The sequence below is a fragment of the Caretta caretta genome, chromosome 3, assembly GCF_965140235.1.
Source record: "Caretta caretta isolate rCarCar2 chromosome 3, rCarCar1.hap1, whole genome shotgun sequence".
NCBI lineage: Eukaryota > Metazoa > Chordata > Testudines > Cheloniidae > Caretta > Caretta caretta.
The window spans coordinates 130,875,947-130,890,103 of NC_134208.1; the positions used below are offsets into that span (position 1 = coordinate 130,875,947).

At 38.7% G+C, this 14,157-nt stretch overlaps 1 protein-coding gene across 4 annotated transcripts in view; it reads left to right on the forward strand.

The window, feature by feature from the left end:
- LOC125633931 (protein FAM89A) overlaps positions 1–6,041 on the forward strand; it is a 53,307-nt gene extending 47,266 nt beyond the window's left edge. For 3 of the 4 annotated variants that reach the window (XR_012667715.1, XR_012667714.1, XR_012667716.1), the window contains exon 5: positions 3,492–3,610. Coding sequence is in view for 1 of the 4 variants with exons in the window: in XM_048843932.2 (XP_048699889.1) it covers positions 3,492–3,650 (159 nt within the window). In the remaining 3 variants the exon portion in view is untranslated. Of the gene's footprint in view, positions 1–3,491 lie in introns of all 4 variants that reach the window. The other variant, XM_048843932.2, reaches the window with a different exon arrangement.
- Positions 6,042–14,157: the final 8,116 nt, after the last annotated feature.

The window sequence follows — 14,157 nt, forward strand, 5'->3', positions numbered from 1 at the left end:
TGTTGGAGATATCAATTTGCATTGACATCGAGCAATCATTTTTAGGTGGTTGTCAGATGCAGTGTATCTCTATGGACTGCAAACTCTGTTTCAGCAATGTTCTAAAGGGCAACAGGAAAAAAATCTCAGTTTTTCATAATATGTATCATCACTGATTTCAGGAAGTGTTAGAAATTTGAATGTCTTTGGATGGAAAAACAAGTGAGAAATGCACATCAAATGGCTTAAGTTAGAATATCTCTTTGATGCTATAGATGAAATATCCTTAGTGATAATCTGGTTAAATAAATCTTTTGAGGAGTAAATATTTTACCCACTGGAACAGATCTCCAGTTTAGGTGCAGTTGTTAACAGACAAATGCAGGAGTCTCTAACGTTTTAGTAATAGGTCACCTATTTTCTCTTGGACAGGTAGTACTATAATATAACTAATATACTGCAAACTTAATTTTTTTACATTATACTAAATTAAAATAATATTGAGCATGTTTTTGATGCTTAAACAGTAGAAAACAGCTTGTGATAAGATTCTAATGTCAATATGGGGGGGGGATATGTACCAGCATTCTTCCCTCCGTACCCAAATGAAGTTCTCTGCATTGATTTTGAAGGGGACAGTAGTAGATTTAGAAAGGAGTAAGGTTTTTGTCTTTTGCAGGGGAGGGAACCCTCTCTGAACTGTCATTCGTGTAAGGAGTAGGTACAGTGACAACTTATACTATGCCTTTTGCGGTGTCTACGGTGAACACTTTGAGTGAGCGAACTTTTTCACCATACAAGATCAATTCGCTAAAGTCTGAAAAAATGCAGTACCAGTAGTCTTATCAGCAACATGCCAAGAGCCAGAGACTGTATTTTTATCTTTCTTGATAGATCTGTTTCCTTTGTTTGTCTGAGATATGGAACAAATACAGAAAAACAAGATATTAGCAATTGTTAGTACATATTAGTAAAGACATATTAGCCCTTTGTGTTTAAGACGTTCTCTCTGTCTATAGTGGTTCTAGAAAATATAGCACAAAATCAAGGACTACATACTGGCGTTGTCTCTGCACATAGGTTCTACTGAACATGAAAGATGCTGAGTGTCTGGGTCTGAGCCATAACTTGAAAATAAGATACTGCTTATATCAGATTGTACTACATTAAAATTGAACCTGCCTTTACCTTGTTGAACAAAACAAACAGTGAAAAACAATAATTATTAGGATGTCTATTCTAGTCCATTTCCCAGCTAGTGCAGAATTTGTCTTCACAGAATGTTCCCAAATGTGTTTAGCTGAAACTCTTGTTCCATTGGTAAGAACTCCATTACTTCCAATAAGACATAGACCTGAGTGTCTAGAATCTTTTTCTGTTCTCCAGCCTAAAGGTTTCCTTGCTCAACTTCAACTCGCTACCTCTAATTATTCTTCCCTGAACAATTCTTAACCTCAATATTGATGCCCTTTAAATATTTGTAGATACTATTCACCTCTGAGGTAAGATTGCGTAACCTTTCCTCTGTATGTGTGTGTGTACATGTCAGTAGTACAACATGCTGCTCGCATGCTTGCTTGGGGTGAGTAATTTGTTTTGATCGCTAGTTGCCATCTTAAGGATGTAGACTTTGCCTGGGCTGCTAAATATTCATTAGCCCTTTCAAGGCTGAATATGATCTTTTATCCTGTGATTTGAGCGGAGTAGGGGTTTAAATTCAGCCACGGGTATCCCATTTTTCTTTTCTCTGTCACGCTCATTCCCTGGAGGGGAGTTGCATTAGTGCTGCTTTGCCAAGGCTGAGAGAAACAGAGGAGAGAGAGCAAATGATGTGCTCCTGATCCTGCTTCACTTTTTGATGGGAGAAAAGTTTGGTGCTGGGGTAGCAGCACATGGACAGCACTGGGGAGAGGAGGAGGAGGAGGGGGCAACAGCTAGAGGAAATCATGAAGATGGAAAGAAAAACAACAGATGTGAGGGTTATGAGGGAGTTGTGGCAGTGGTCTAGTGACATCTAACTTGACAACTGATGTCCAGCTTTCTTTAACTAGAGGGAGGCAGTTTGTGGGACATTAATGTATCCCTTCCTTCACCTCAGAAATGGAGGACCCCAAACAAAAAGCTAAGTGTGTGTTGCTTTTATCTTGTTTACCCATGTGTTGTATCTACCTGTCCTCTCTTCAGGTATTTGAATCCTAAGATCTCTGGGGCAGGCACTGTCTTTTTGTTTAGTGTGGTCTTGATTTCTGATTTGGGCCTCTATGTGCTACCACAGTACAAATAATAAAAATAATAAATATTTTTTCCCTTTCTCCAATTGTTGGTTATGGTAAATTTCTTCCCTGGGACTAACCCTGATTAGGTACTATGTGTCAAACTAATTTTTGTTCTCAGAAATTGGTACGTATGGCAGTTCACTTAAGTTTTAGCTGTGCAGCATTTTTAACATATCTCAAATAAAGGAGATGTTTGGTTTGAGCATTTCCTTTGGTCAGCTGAATACTCTTAAAGGTATATTGGCCCTTCAGTGCTAGAGTGAGGAAATTCTTTCATATTAAATGGCTAGCTCTGTTTTTCTCCCCTCTGGTCTCTGCCTGCTTTGTACCTACAGGGGCGTGTGTACGCTTGCCCACACACGGATTCATGTAATTCTGGTGCCCTCGCTACATGGAGAAAGGTCAGCTCCTCCCACTGCTCAAGTCTAATCTGTCCAGGTTGTCTAGGGTAAAATTTTCAAAAGTACATAAATCACTTGTTTAAAATGGAACTTCAACTCCTAAACCACTTAAATGCTTTTGAAAATTTTACCCTTAGTCCTGGACTCAAGAAGTTGGGACATGAGGCAGCTGACTTATGTTGTAGCCCTGTGTCGGGGCAAACAAATCAATGTAACACAGTCCAGCAGGCTACTTGAAGGCAACTAATAGCTACAATCTCCTGAACAGTGGGATAAAGGTATACACCATAGCTTCCAGTCCTGCAAATTTCTAGAATGCTTTGATGTGGGCACTCAGTAGCTTGATCTTTATGCTCCCTGGGTTATACAGATTTGATAACTTTTTAGTTACACTCTAACCTCATTGGACCTGGATTTCTGAAACAGAATAGCATCTTGAACACAGTCTGTGTAAGGAAGATGAGTAAATGGGACAGATGTGGTCGCACCTGTAAATCTATCTTGGGCATCACAGGGCGTACAAAGTGTTTGAGTTCTCTTACATTGCAGCACACCGGCCTCGGATTGCACAGCTTTTTGCCCAGTAAACAGGGCATGGTAACATGACTGAATCATGAGGAACGTTTTGCCACATTTTATACCATGGAACACCGCTTTCTCCACAGCTGTTTCATCTGGCTTCTTCAGTGGGGTGGATATGGCCTTTCTTTCAAAGTGACACACAACTCATCCTCTGAACCTGAGTAGCTGTGGGGGAAAGTGTGCAAGTGCCACCATATTGCAATCAAATCACATTTGAAATACCAACGTGTCTTTATTTTTTTCCCCCCAATAGGTTGGCCTTCGGCAGCTGGATATGTCATTGCTATGTCAACTATACTCTCTTTATGAATCAATACAAGAATACAAAGGGGCATGCCAAGCTGTATCTAATGCAGACTGCACATATGCTTTGGAAAATGGCTTTTTTGATGAAGAGGAGGAATATTTCTAGGAACAACACAGCAGGGACAAAAGTGCATGGATCAGTCTTTCACCCTGCGTAACTCCCATTTCCAAGAAAGATTCCAGTCTATCTAGATGTCTCTTCTTGGGGGGGTACACCCCTGCTACCTTACCTGTTGTTAAATTCATTTATTTCTGGCAGACTGTCAATACAAGTTACACGTGCATAAGCTACGTCAGGAAAGTGATGTGCTACACGTGTTTTGAAAAGTCCTCCAGCATGTTTGACAGGTGGTATCATTTTTAATTTGCAGGCTAGGTGTTTCCAACTTACTAATTTTTGGCAAGTAACTTACAGCTATAATTTTGATCATACAAGAGGGCGATAACATCCTGAGTGTTCTCATAACTCTTTTGTAATTGTGGTGTGAATAACTATGGATGGTATGCGTTTGTCAACAGTACAGATAGATACTGTTTGAAGAAATGATTTGATACACACGTTCCAAGCTGTACTAAGCTAGTCTGCTCTTATTAGCCATCTCACTTAACTCCAGTTCTGTACTGGGTGGATTGTTTACACAATTTCTCAGATATTTGTCTTTCTCCCTCTCTCCATATAAAACCATATTTTGCCATGTTCTTTTCCTCCTAGCCCAAAAGCTACATGTATGCTAGTGAATGTTATCAATACCTTTTTTTTTTCCTGCTGATCTAATTCACTTTGTTAGTGCTACCAAGGGGCTATAACTTTTACATTGACTTCTAGAGATGTCTTGCATAAACACAGTTCTGTGAGTGCTAACATCTGTTTCAAAATGGTTTACTCAGCTTTTACTGTATTGAATAGTAAAAGCACAGGTTTAATCAGTCTGTCAGCCACTGTGTGGCTTGTAATAAGCCAAACTCTTATGCAAGTGTTTTCAATCGCATGAAGATGAAGTATCAGGAGACCTTTAATACAAGATACTGGGACAAACTGCAATATTTTGTACTGGGTGAACTTTGTTTTTGGAAGGTAACTTTCAACTTTTTAGAAAAACCTACAAAATAAGTACGTTGGGAGTATAGTTCGCATATGTTAACGCTTTTGAAACTACAATATTTGCTTACAACTAAGCTTGAAGTAATTTTTTTTTTTGTTTTCAGAGCTTTTTAAAGCCTTAAACTAAGTTTATTATGATTTAGTAGTGCAAGTGTGTATGTGTGCACATGTGTGTAATATTGAATGTGTTCAAAATGTATCTGGGAGTAGCCAGCTCTTTGCACCATTTTAAAATAAAATGGCAGTGTTCAACGTGGCTAATTCCCTTTACATTTAGAAATTTAAAAACTGCTGTAAAATTCTGACATCAGACTTTGATACAAGCTAATAATTTGGACTGCCTTGAGAAGAAAAGGAGAGAACAACTAATTTAAGTAGTTTATATATTATAAACTTTCTAGTTTCCATCAGTGAAAGGACTAACATGCAGGAATCAGTGGTTTATTAAGGTGTTCACTTGGCTATCTCAAATTACACTTTTAGAGAAGCTGTCCTGAATTTAGGATTTGTAAAATGCTTACCTTGGAGTATCACACTTCACTAGCTATGCTGAAGGCTGGTTGTAAAGGAAAATGGCGTTGTACACTTAGGCAGTATACAGTGTCTTTAAAGCAATTATTGTAGATGTAGTAACTGTGAACCTTCATAAGACAAATACCCACATTGTAGCTACATTTTTGATCTCTGAACTAAGTCTTGTGTTGCATCAGTATAGCGATGCCTTAATTGGCCACAGTTTCTGTTTTAAAAAGAGAGTGACCTTAAGGGCTTATTCTTCAAAGGATGTTTGCCTGGTTTATGTGTCTGGCACACATTCAGTTTACACCCAGGATCACATCCAGTTCTGCAGGTAGTTCCCTCCTTTAACTGTCAACAAAAGCTAATAGCATACAATGTGTTGCATTGACATAAGTGAAGATAGTTTGGGTTGCTGTTTGTGTGTATTCTCCTTTAAACTGTGATAGCAATGGAATCTAAACTCAACAAAAGTAAAGCTTCTGGATAGGAAAAAGCTATTTCATGTGAAGTAATTTGTATTTTTACCTCTTTAAATGTGTACTACAGAGTGCTGACGTTTAAAAAAATAATTTCTGACTTAATTCACTCAGTAAGGCATAAGTGAAAAATGAAACAATGGAGTTCGATAAGTTTCATATAGCAAATGTAGTAATCAAAAAGACAACTTCTGTATTTAGGCAATTCTCATGTTTTGTGTGTATATTCAGCAATTGTACCCTTGTCACCATGGTTAGTGTTTCCAATGTATTAAATGTAATCATTTGGATACAACTTGCTATACTCCTGGCATTAAAAAGGCTTGTCCTATTCTATTTACATCTCCCTCTTTTCCTGACCCATCCCCAAAATAAAAATGTGTGTGGCATAAAATGTAAAGTTGCATGAATGTTAGTTCATTGTACTGAATTTCAGAAATACTCAGTTCTAGGAACAGTGTTTTCCTCCTATATACTGAAGAAAAGCCATGTTTTGGTCATAATGGAAAGGAAATTATATGAAAATAGAATACCTGTATTTATTTGCAATAGGAATGCCCCAGTATTCTGGTTAAGTTGTTTTTGTGTTTTCAAATTAAAACAGACATAGATTTTTTTTACCTGTAATTTAAGGGTCCAATCCTGCAAACACATGTAAATAGTTTACTGATGGATGAAGTCCTAATGACTTCACTGGGACTGTGCTCGTGAGCAAGATCACTCCTGCATGTATTTGCGTGACTTGCCCTAATAGAGCAACTTCCTCCACAGGAGCAATTTGGCTTATGAGCAAATGATGGCTTGATGATGGTTTTTAAATCCCTGATGGTCTTTCTACCTCTCAAAGCATAACAAGTTTTCAGTAGAGCCCTGCAGCAGGACTGGGATCCTGTGGGTCCCAGATGGACCCGCTGCCATAATACAGTAGTGGGAGTGGGATAAAAAAAAATCAAGAAACAATGTGTGAGCAGGTACGAGTGAGTATTGCAGGGTGAGACAGGAGCAGGATTTAAAAAAATAGTTCCACGTAGGGCTCTAGTTTTGAGTACAAATGAATTTTTGGACTGTATTCTTCTTGTCTCTCAAAGTTCACTTTAGAAAAAATTTGAAACTATTAGATAAGTCTTAGAGCACCTTCAATTCTAAAGTATCCAAAAGTGTTTTACAAACTGGAGTAGTATAGCTAAACACAACTGAAATGCAGTCACAGCTGGAGCAGAAGTCAGTAGCCAGCTAGTGCACTGCACAATAACAGGAAGAGCGGAATTTGGCCATGTCTTTTGAAAAGTGCCATGCAATCTCTGATGTCTGCCCAGAGCAGCCGGGACCTTGTTTTTAAGGTTCCACTGGAATGGCACCACTTCATGATATAATTTTATCTACATTGGAAGGCACTTTTGAACTTAGAAAGCAGGGTCCTTTATAGAGATTTCAGAACAGTTGTGGTCCCTGCTCCTAAGGCTTTCAAATGCAGAACTGTAAGCTAGACAAAAACGGATAGAGAGCAGGTTGAAGGTTAAAACCAAATATTTGTATTTATATAGTGAGCATATATATATATATATATATAGTGTTCCAGGGATTTCCACACCTGATATATTTAGATCACTAAGTCATACCTCTCTCCCAAGTTATCTGACTAGATAAACTCAACTTGTGGAGTAACTTGTGTGAGAGATGCTGCCAGCTCAAACCACACAGCAAAGCTTTTCCCATTCATCTTCCTATTTCCAGCTTTAATTATATATTCCCTTTTTAAGGACATTCTTGAGGAAACTCATAAATTCTCTGTAATACCCTCACATATCCCTATCAGGCTTTTAGCAGATGGATTTGTTGCAGCCCTCAATTTTTTCTCCCTACATACCAAAAAATAAAGCTGAGATGAACATAGCTGACTTGCAGCTACTTGTAGAATGTCTTGTTATGGCATACTTAAGTCACAAAGGAGAACTTTTCAGAAACTCATGAATGACTGAGAGGAAGGGATTATAGTTGAAACACTTTACAACCTTACTAACAGCGTTTCCTACTGAGTGAACACTAAAGTTATAACTATTTGTCCTGTCCAATTAGTGCTGTGGTGTTAGCTAGTAACCTGGTAATGTCAAAAGGGCCAAGTTCTTTTTACTAACTTATTCTGGCATATGCCTTCTGATAGTACAAGCAGTGAGTTGGATGTTGAGTAAATGATCTAGCCCCTATTACGGCTGTGTCATCCAGAGCTGTTTTAAGCACATCCATTCACCATCAAGAGGATAAAAAGGGCAGTTCATAAGTATAACTTGAGATCCGCAGGGGCAGGGTAGGGAGCTCAAGAAGCCTCAGCAGTAGTTAACCCCCCCCCCCCCCCCCCCGATGACCACAATAGAGCCTGTTGTAACAAAGAAGGATCTTTTGGTTCATCAAGTTGTTCTCTGGGGGCATACAAGAGCCAAGCCAGAGAGATGAGGGGACTCAGACCTGAGTTGTCTATCTGCCAAGAAATGCACCACTGATCCAAAATATAATCCTGCACCACTTGTTGCTGCTGTTCGGATGTACTGTCGGAGAGGCTCAACTTTTTCAGAAAAGGAGTATCTTGACTTTAACTGGGATTTTGATGTGGCTTTGAGATGAAATTATGAAGTAAGCTGTCTTGATAGTTTACCACATATAATAATGTAGCCAGGGCCCTGCCTTCACACCTGACTTCCAGGGGAGCATGGAAGTCAGGACCAGAAGGTTGGAAATGAGTTGTCTGGGTTGCACCGATGATGATATGAAGGGCAGAGTTGATCACTGAGTCCAGCTTTCCACAATGATGTCTGGAGCCCCATGCGGCTGCACAGTTTTTGGCAGGTGCAATAATTAGGGCATTGGTAGATGTCTATAAGGTTGCAGCTCTTCCACCCCATGAGTTGCCAGCAAGAGGAGCGTGACACTCGACTGGATTTTAGGGAGTGTCTTCTTTGAAAAGTACTTAGCCAAGATGTCAAGATCAGGTAACAGACAGGACTCCAGTGCCTCAAGCTCCTTCTGACTCTTGCCAAGTAGATGCCTTTAGTGTACACAAACTTAGCTGCCGAGGTGGGCGGCAGGTCAGCTGTATATATATTAAAGAGCATCAGCACTAGTACAGATCCCTGGGGAAGTCTGTTGTTCATACAATATGGGTTCCTTGAAGCGTCTCCACACTTGATGATCACTGTTCTGTTATAAATGAGCTGCAAAATAAAATCTACACGTTTCTTGGCCAGGACAATAAAGTATAATTTTAGCTTATTAGCAGCTTGTTTTACTAACTGAATAAGGTAAAAGCAATTTATATTTCCAAGACTTCAAGAAAGGGAAAAGTATAAATGTTTAACCTCTTACTACCCAGAGGTGGACAGTTTTTCCTGCATTAGTAAAATATCTTGAGGGTAATATTCCATTGCCGAATCTCCACCTTTAAAAGAAAAAAGATCCCCCCCACTTAGCAGTTTTACAGATTCATCAGCTATATTTACACTGGTTAAAAATGAAAAGAGAGTAAGTAAGGCTTCTGTTACTAAGGCCATGTCTACACTTCCAAGCTTACAGCAGCTCAGCTGTACCAATACAGCTGTGCTGCTGTACCGGTGCTCATGTAGCCTCGTCATGCTGATGGGAGAGAGCTCTCCCATCAACATAAAACCAGCTCAATGAGCGGCGGTAGCTGTGTTGGCGGGAAAGCGTCTCTTGCCGACATAACACTCTGCACACAAACACTTATGCCAGCAAGACTTACGTCGTTCACACCCCTGTGCGACAAAAGTTTTGCTGATATAAGTGCTAATGTAGACGTGGCCTAAGTTACTTTTTGATTTTATGAAGTGTACAAAAATAACAGTAGAAGCCAGAAATGCCACATGGTTAATTTGCTATTTAGTTGCTTTGAAATGTTCTCTGCCTCCAAAAGGAGAAAAAAATCACTCTTATGGGCATTCTGCTGCTATCTCCCCTCCCTCGATGAATCAAAGTCAAAATTCCCAGGAGCCAATGGCTCATCAGGCTGAAGTGGGTAAGGCACAAGGTGTCATACCTAATGGAACAGAAAGGGAGCAATGTGGCCAACATCACAACCAACTGCCTTTGACTGCCCTAACCTGCTGGATCAGGTACCCAGGTTGGCCTTTCAGTGTGAGATCAAGCAAGACTCAAACCCACACCTTTCAGGATTGTGGTCAAGCACTGTAACCACCCAGCTATCCATGGCAGCCCCATAAAGAGATGGATGGCTGCAGGTCTTACAGCTATGGTGGATGGGTTTTTAGGACCAGATCCAGCTTCTTTTGAAGTCAATGGAAGTTTTACCATGGTTTTTAATGGAGCTGGATCAAACCCTTAGTAAAGGAGCTCAAAACTAAAGCTAAATCAAGTTAGATTATTTCCAGGACTATGAATGATTAACATGAAATGACATTTTAACACTACCACATAGTAGGTGCTTAGTTAAAACCTTAAAATCCTCACTGTACATACTATTTACTGTGTAACAATGAAATCTGTCTTAAACCATTCAAATGACTAATGAAACGTGGTTGCTTAACAGAAGTAGCTTTCTAACAAAGGTGGGGTAGAATTGTACTCTATATGTTTGGGATACTTTGGGCCAGTCTCTTAAGACAAGAGGTTGCCTAATAAGGGTGGTGTCTCTTACAAGTTTCACTGTAGACATTGTAAAGTGGAAAAACCAGGTGTCCTAGGACTGTGTCCTTGCATATCTACTGGGAAACAGATGTACAAGGGTCAACACTTGAGCAACAGTGACAGGCATGCTCTTGTCAAGTGTCTAGCCATGCCTTATAGCTGCAGATTACTTTGAACTGTACGTGGTATAGATTACACATCCTACCCCATGCTTAATTACAAATTACTAGTCAAGATTCCGAATAATGGACACTCATATTCTTCCACACTTTGGAGGGGAAAAGCCATGTCACGCTTAACAGCAGTGCACATTTTTGTCTGTCGAGTAAAACAGAACAGATTCAGTCTTTTCTCTATGAAATGGAGAGCCATCTGTTTTCAGTTCACCAGAGCTAATATATTTGTCATTTCATACTTGACAAATCATTTACAGCCCTGACCTGCTTTCAGTGAACACCATGGGAGACTCTTCAGGGCCTGTAGTGCGTGTTAGATTGGGCTTTTATCAGTATGATAACAAATAAAAGATAATGCAATTCTGAATTGTAATCGAGAATTACTTAGATATAATGTTAATTCTGAGGCCATAGAAAAAAGATTAATGCTGATATCTGTATTTAAAGCCATTGAGATTAAAGCTTTCTTTCCCACCAAACTGTGAGATTTGTTGATGAGAAGAAATTCATATTTTGACATTGCCAAAGCTTTTTGAACAGGTTAATTAGGTGATAGGAATGTTTGAGTGCAGAAGAACTGGATAATTTTGATCATGGCCCTGATCCTACAACGTGTTCCATGTGAGTGCCCCTTGAGCCTGCACAAATCTATATTGACAGGAGTCTGTCCATATGGAAAAAGTTGCAGGATTGAGGACTGGATGGGTAACGTTACTGGTTCCCGAATAGTCTTTTAATATGTTGCGTGGCATTGCTTTTTATAAGCAACAAAATGTATCTATAAGCAGCTGAGTTTTTAATTCCTATTTGCTTTATTCCTGGCTCTGGTTTTTGGGGAATGGATGTTTGTTTGAATTGCTCAAGTTGTTTTTCAGGACTTACAACTTTATTTTTCAGGACTTTTTGAATCATCTTTTTGTTTTTATTAAGATAGCCTCCAATGAATTAAGTCTGCAAAATTATAAATAAAATGGAGAAGGGGAGTGAAAGTTCCAAAATCCTTACATAGTAATAGCTCTACTGCTTACTGCCCACTTTTTTAACGTGGATCCCAACCCCTTTTCTTTTTCCGTGTTCTTTTTCACTGTGGTTTAAAGGCTAGATAACTATACTTTGCTGGTTGTCATATTAATGAAAAGGTGAGTTACATACAGTTGTTGCAGGGATGCCACTTTGCTTAATTGGCACATACATGCTGTATTTATCTTGTTACGTAGCAAAACCAATACAATTTTATTTAAAAAATTAGGTAATACTAAGATTAATGTAGCCCCTTCAGTGAACTAATTCCCCCCAGCCCCTGGAATTCAGCTAATTGTAAGGTGAGAAACCTGAAACAGGTGGACTAACAGGTAGGTGTTATAGCCTCAACTGTTTGTCAAAACATGTCTGTTTTCATATTTGGCATTTAGTGTTGTCTGCAAGCTATTACCAAATCATTTACATATAGTTTCTTGGTGCCTGCCATTTGAGGTCACATTGAGAAACCTGTTTAAGGCTCATAGTCCTTGTCATATCCTGCATGCATTTTCTAAAAGGATGATTAATTTAATTTGAATGCTAGATAATGCAAGACTAAAGAGACTCATTTAAAAAGATTTCATGTGTCAGTTGACTCTTACAGTAACGTACATAGAAGTAATTTCCGAGCCAAACCATTGCCTTACTCACCAGATACTTGGTTTTCTGGTGTGCTTAAATCCCACAGGCTCCACATTGGGTGGGCCGACAAGGACAATCTATTCTGGGACCAGATTGCCTGGAAAAACAGCCAAAGCCTACAGTTTGTGGAGGTGCTCAAGCGTAAATATAATAGATTAAACTGTGTAGCTAGGCTTGATTTGTGCTCTGTTGGGGTCTATAGCTTGTAGGCAAATAAAATTGATCTAAGAGTACTCAGTGTTCTGTGATCTTATTGATTCACCCTACAAAGATACAGATTCAGTAACAGCACACTGGACTGAGGTACATAGAAAATACCCTTTGAGAATAAGCTAATAATTTTGGACCAAGTTCTCAGCTGGGGTAACTCAGTTGACCAGCAGAGAATTTGGCTCTTTGGTTTTTTTTAAATGACAAAATTCAATATTTTTGGATGACACTGTCATATCCACAGCAGGAGCCCATTTCCGCTGCTTCCTTGGCTTCCTATTGACCCTGCTAATCAGGAAACTGCACCAGAGAATGTGGAAATAGCAAGCGTTGCACAATCTGAAACTGATCTAATTTCAGAGGAATGTGCTTTTAGCAAAAGAATTTGTATTTTATAGATAAAGTTGGTAAGTAATTTAAAGAGATTAATCCATTTGTTTTTTAAACACAGCACTATTTCAGTAGTCAACTGAACTTCATTATTACTATTATTGAAAATTAATCACTATTGTGTTTAGACTTTAAAAAAAAACAACTTTTCCTGGACCCCTCAATTTAAAATCAGCACAGGAAGTTTCCCCAAATACTGTATTATACACAGTCTGGAAGCATGGCAGCCACTGACTACAGTCTGCTGTTCATTATTGTATTGTGGCATATTGTGGTGAAGTTTAGCTGTCAAACTATAGTCTTAAATTCATAGTGGGAAAGCGTTTTCTTCATTCTTGCAGCACTGTGTGTGCTCCTCTTTCAGAAACCAGGAACATTTCTCGCATGGGTCATAAATCTCTCTTTGTGATTATCCTGGTAGACAGAAATAATAATTCTAGAGCTCATTTTGGCTCTTGGAACTCAACCCTGTCACAAACAATAATTATGCCTGTCTGAGTCCTAGCCATTATCGCTTAAACTGTTCTGACTGGTCAAACAGCAATGCCATTTGAATCATTTAAAAAAAAAAAAAGCCAGTGTGTTAAGGTCATTATTTCTTCTGTAAAAGTACCAATACAATACATGGTTCTTTTTACAAGCTTCCAGGGGGAGGTTGGTATTTTGTTAATATTCATCTAATCTTGACCCTTTATAGTGCCTTCACCATAAATGAATCAACATGTCATTTTAACCAAAGCCTCTATCACAAATCATTTAGATTAAAAAATAACATATTCAGATTTTTATTGTGAAGAGTTTTGGTACTGGAATGGTTAGAGGGTAAAAATAAGAGATGATCCAAAGATTTGAATGAGAAGACAAAGCTCAAATAAGACCCATTTTAGTAAAAGATGCCAATTATAAGTTGTTAAGCTTTTAACATCATCGCTGTATGTTGTCCATGTGATGGAATGAACCCCATTTTATAGACACTATGTTATACTGAATATAAACCATTTCTCTGAATCCAAGCGATAACATACTTGTTTGAAATAAGATGAAGTACTACTGTCTTATCAGAATCAGCTCATGATGAAAAATTTACTTCAAATGTGGCAGACAACTATATTTTCTCACACACAGTTTGAATTTCAAAAACCTCTTTTGTCCTTCAGCTACAGCTATTTTGTCTTTTAACCACAGCACTTCTACATTTCCTTTAAGGTCTGATTTTAAAAGTCCTGGAGTGCTTTCTTTCTTCTGTGTGATATTCATCATGGAGTCTCAGATCTCTTCCTATCATAAGGGGGCTTTACCAGTATCAGCAGATTGTCTTTGTTCTTTCCATACATTTAATCACATCTTTCAGCTTGGAAAAGTTTATTTCTTCCTCTTGCAAGGCCATTATAGCACATCATTTACTTGTGGTGAGAAAGAAAATAT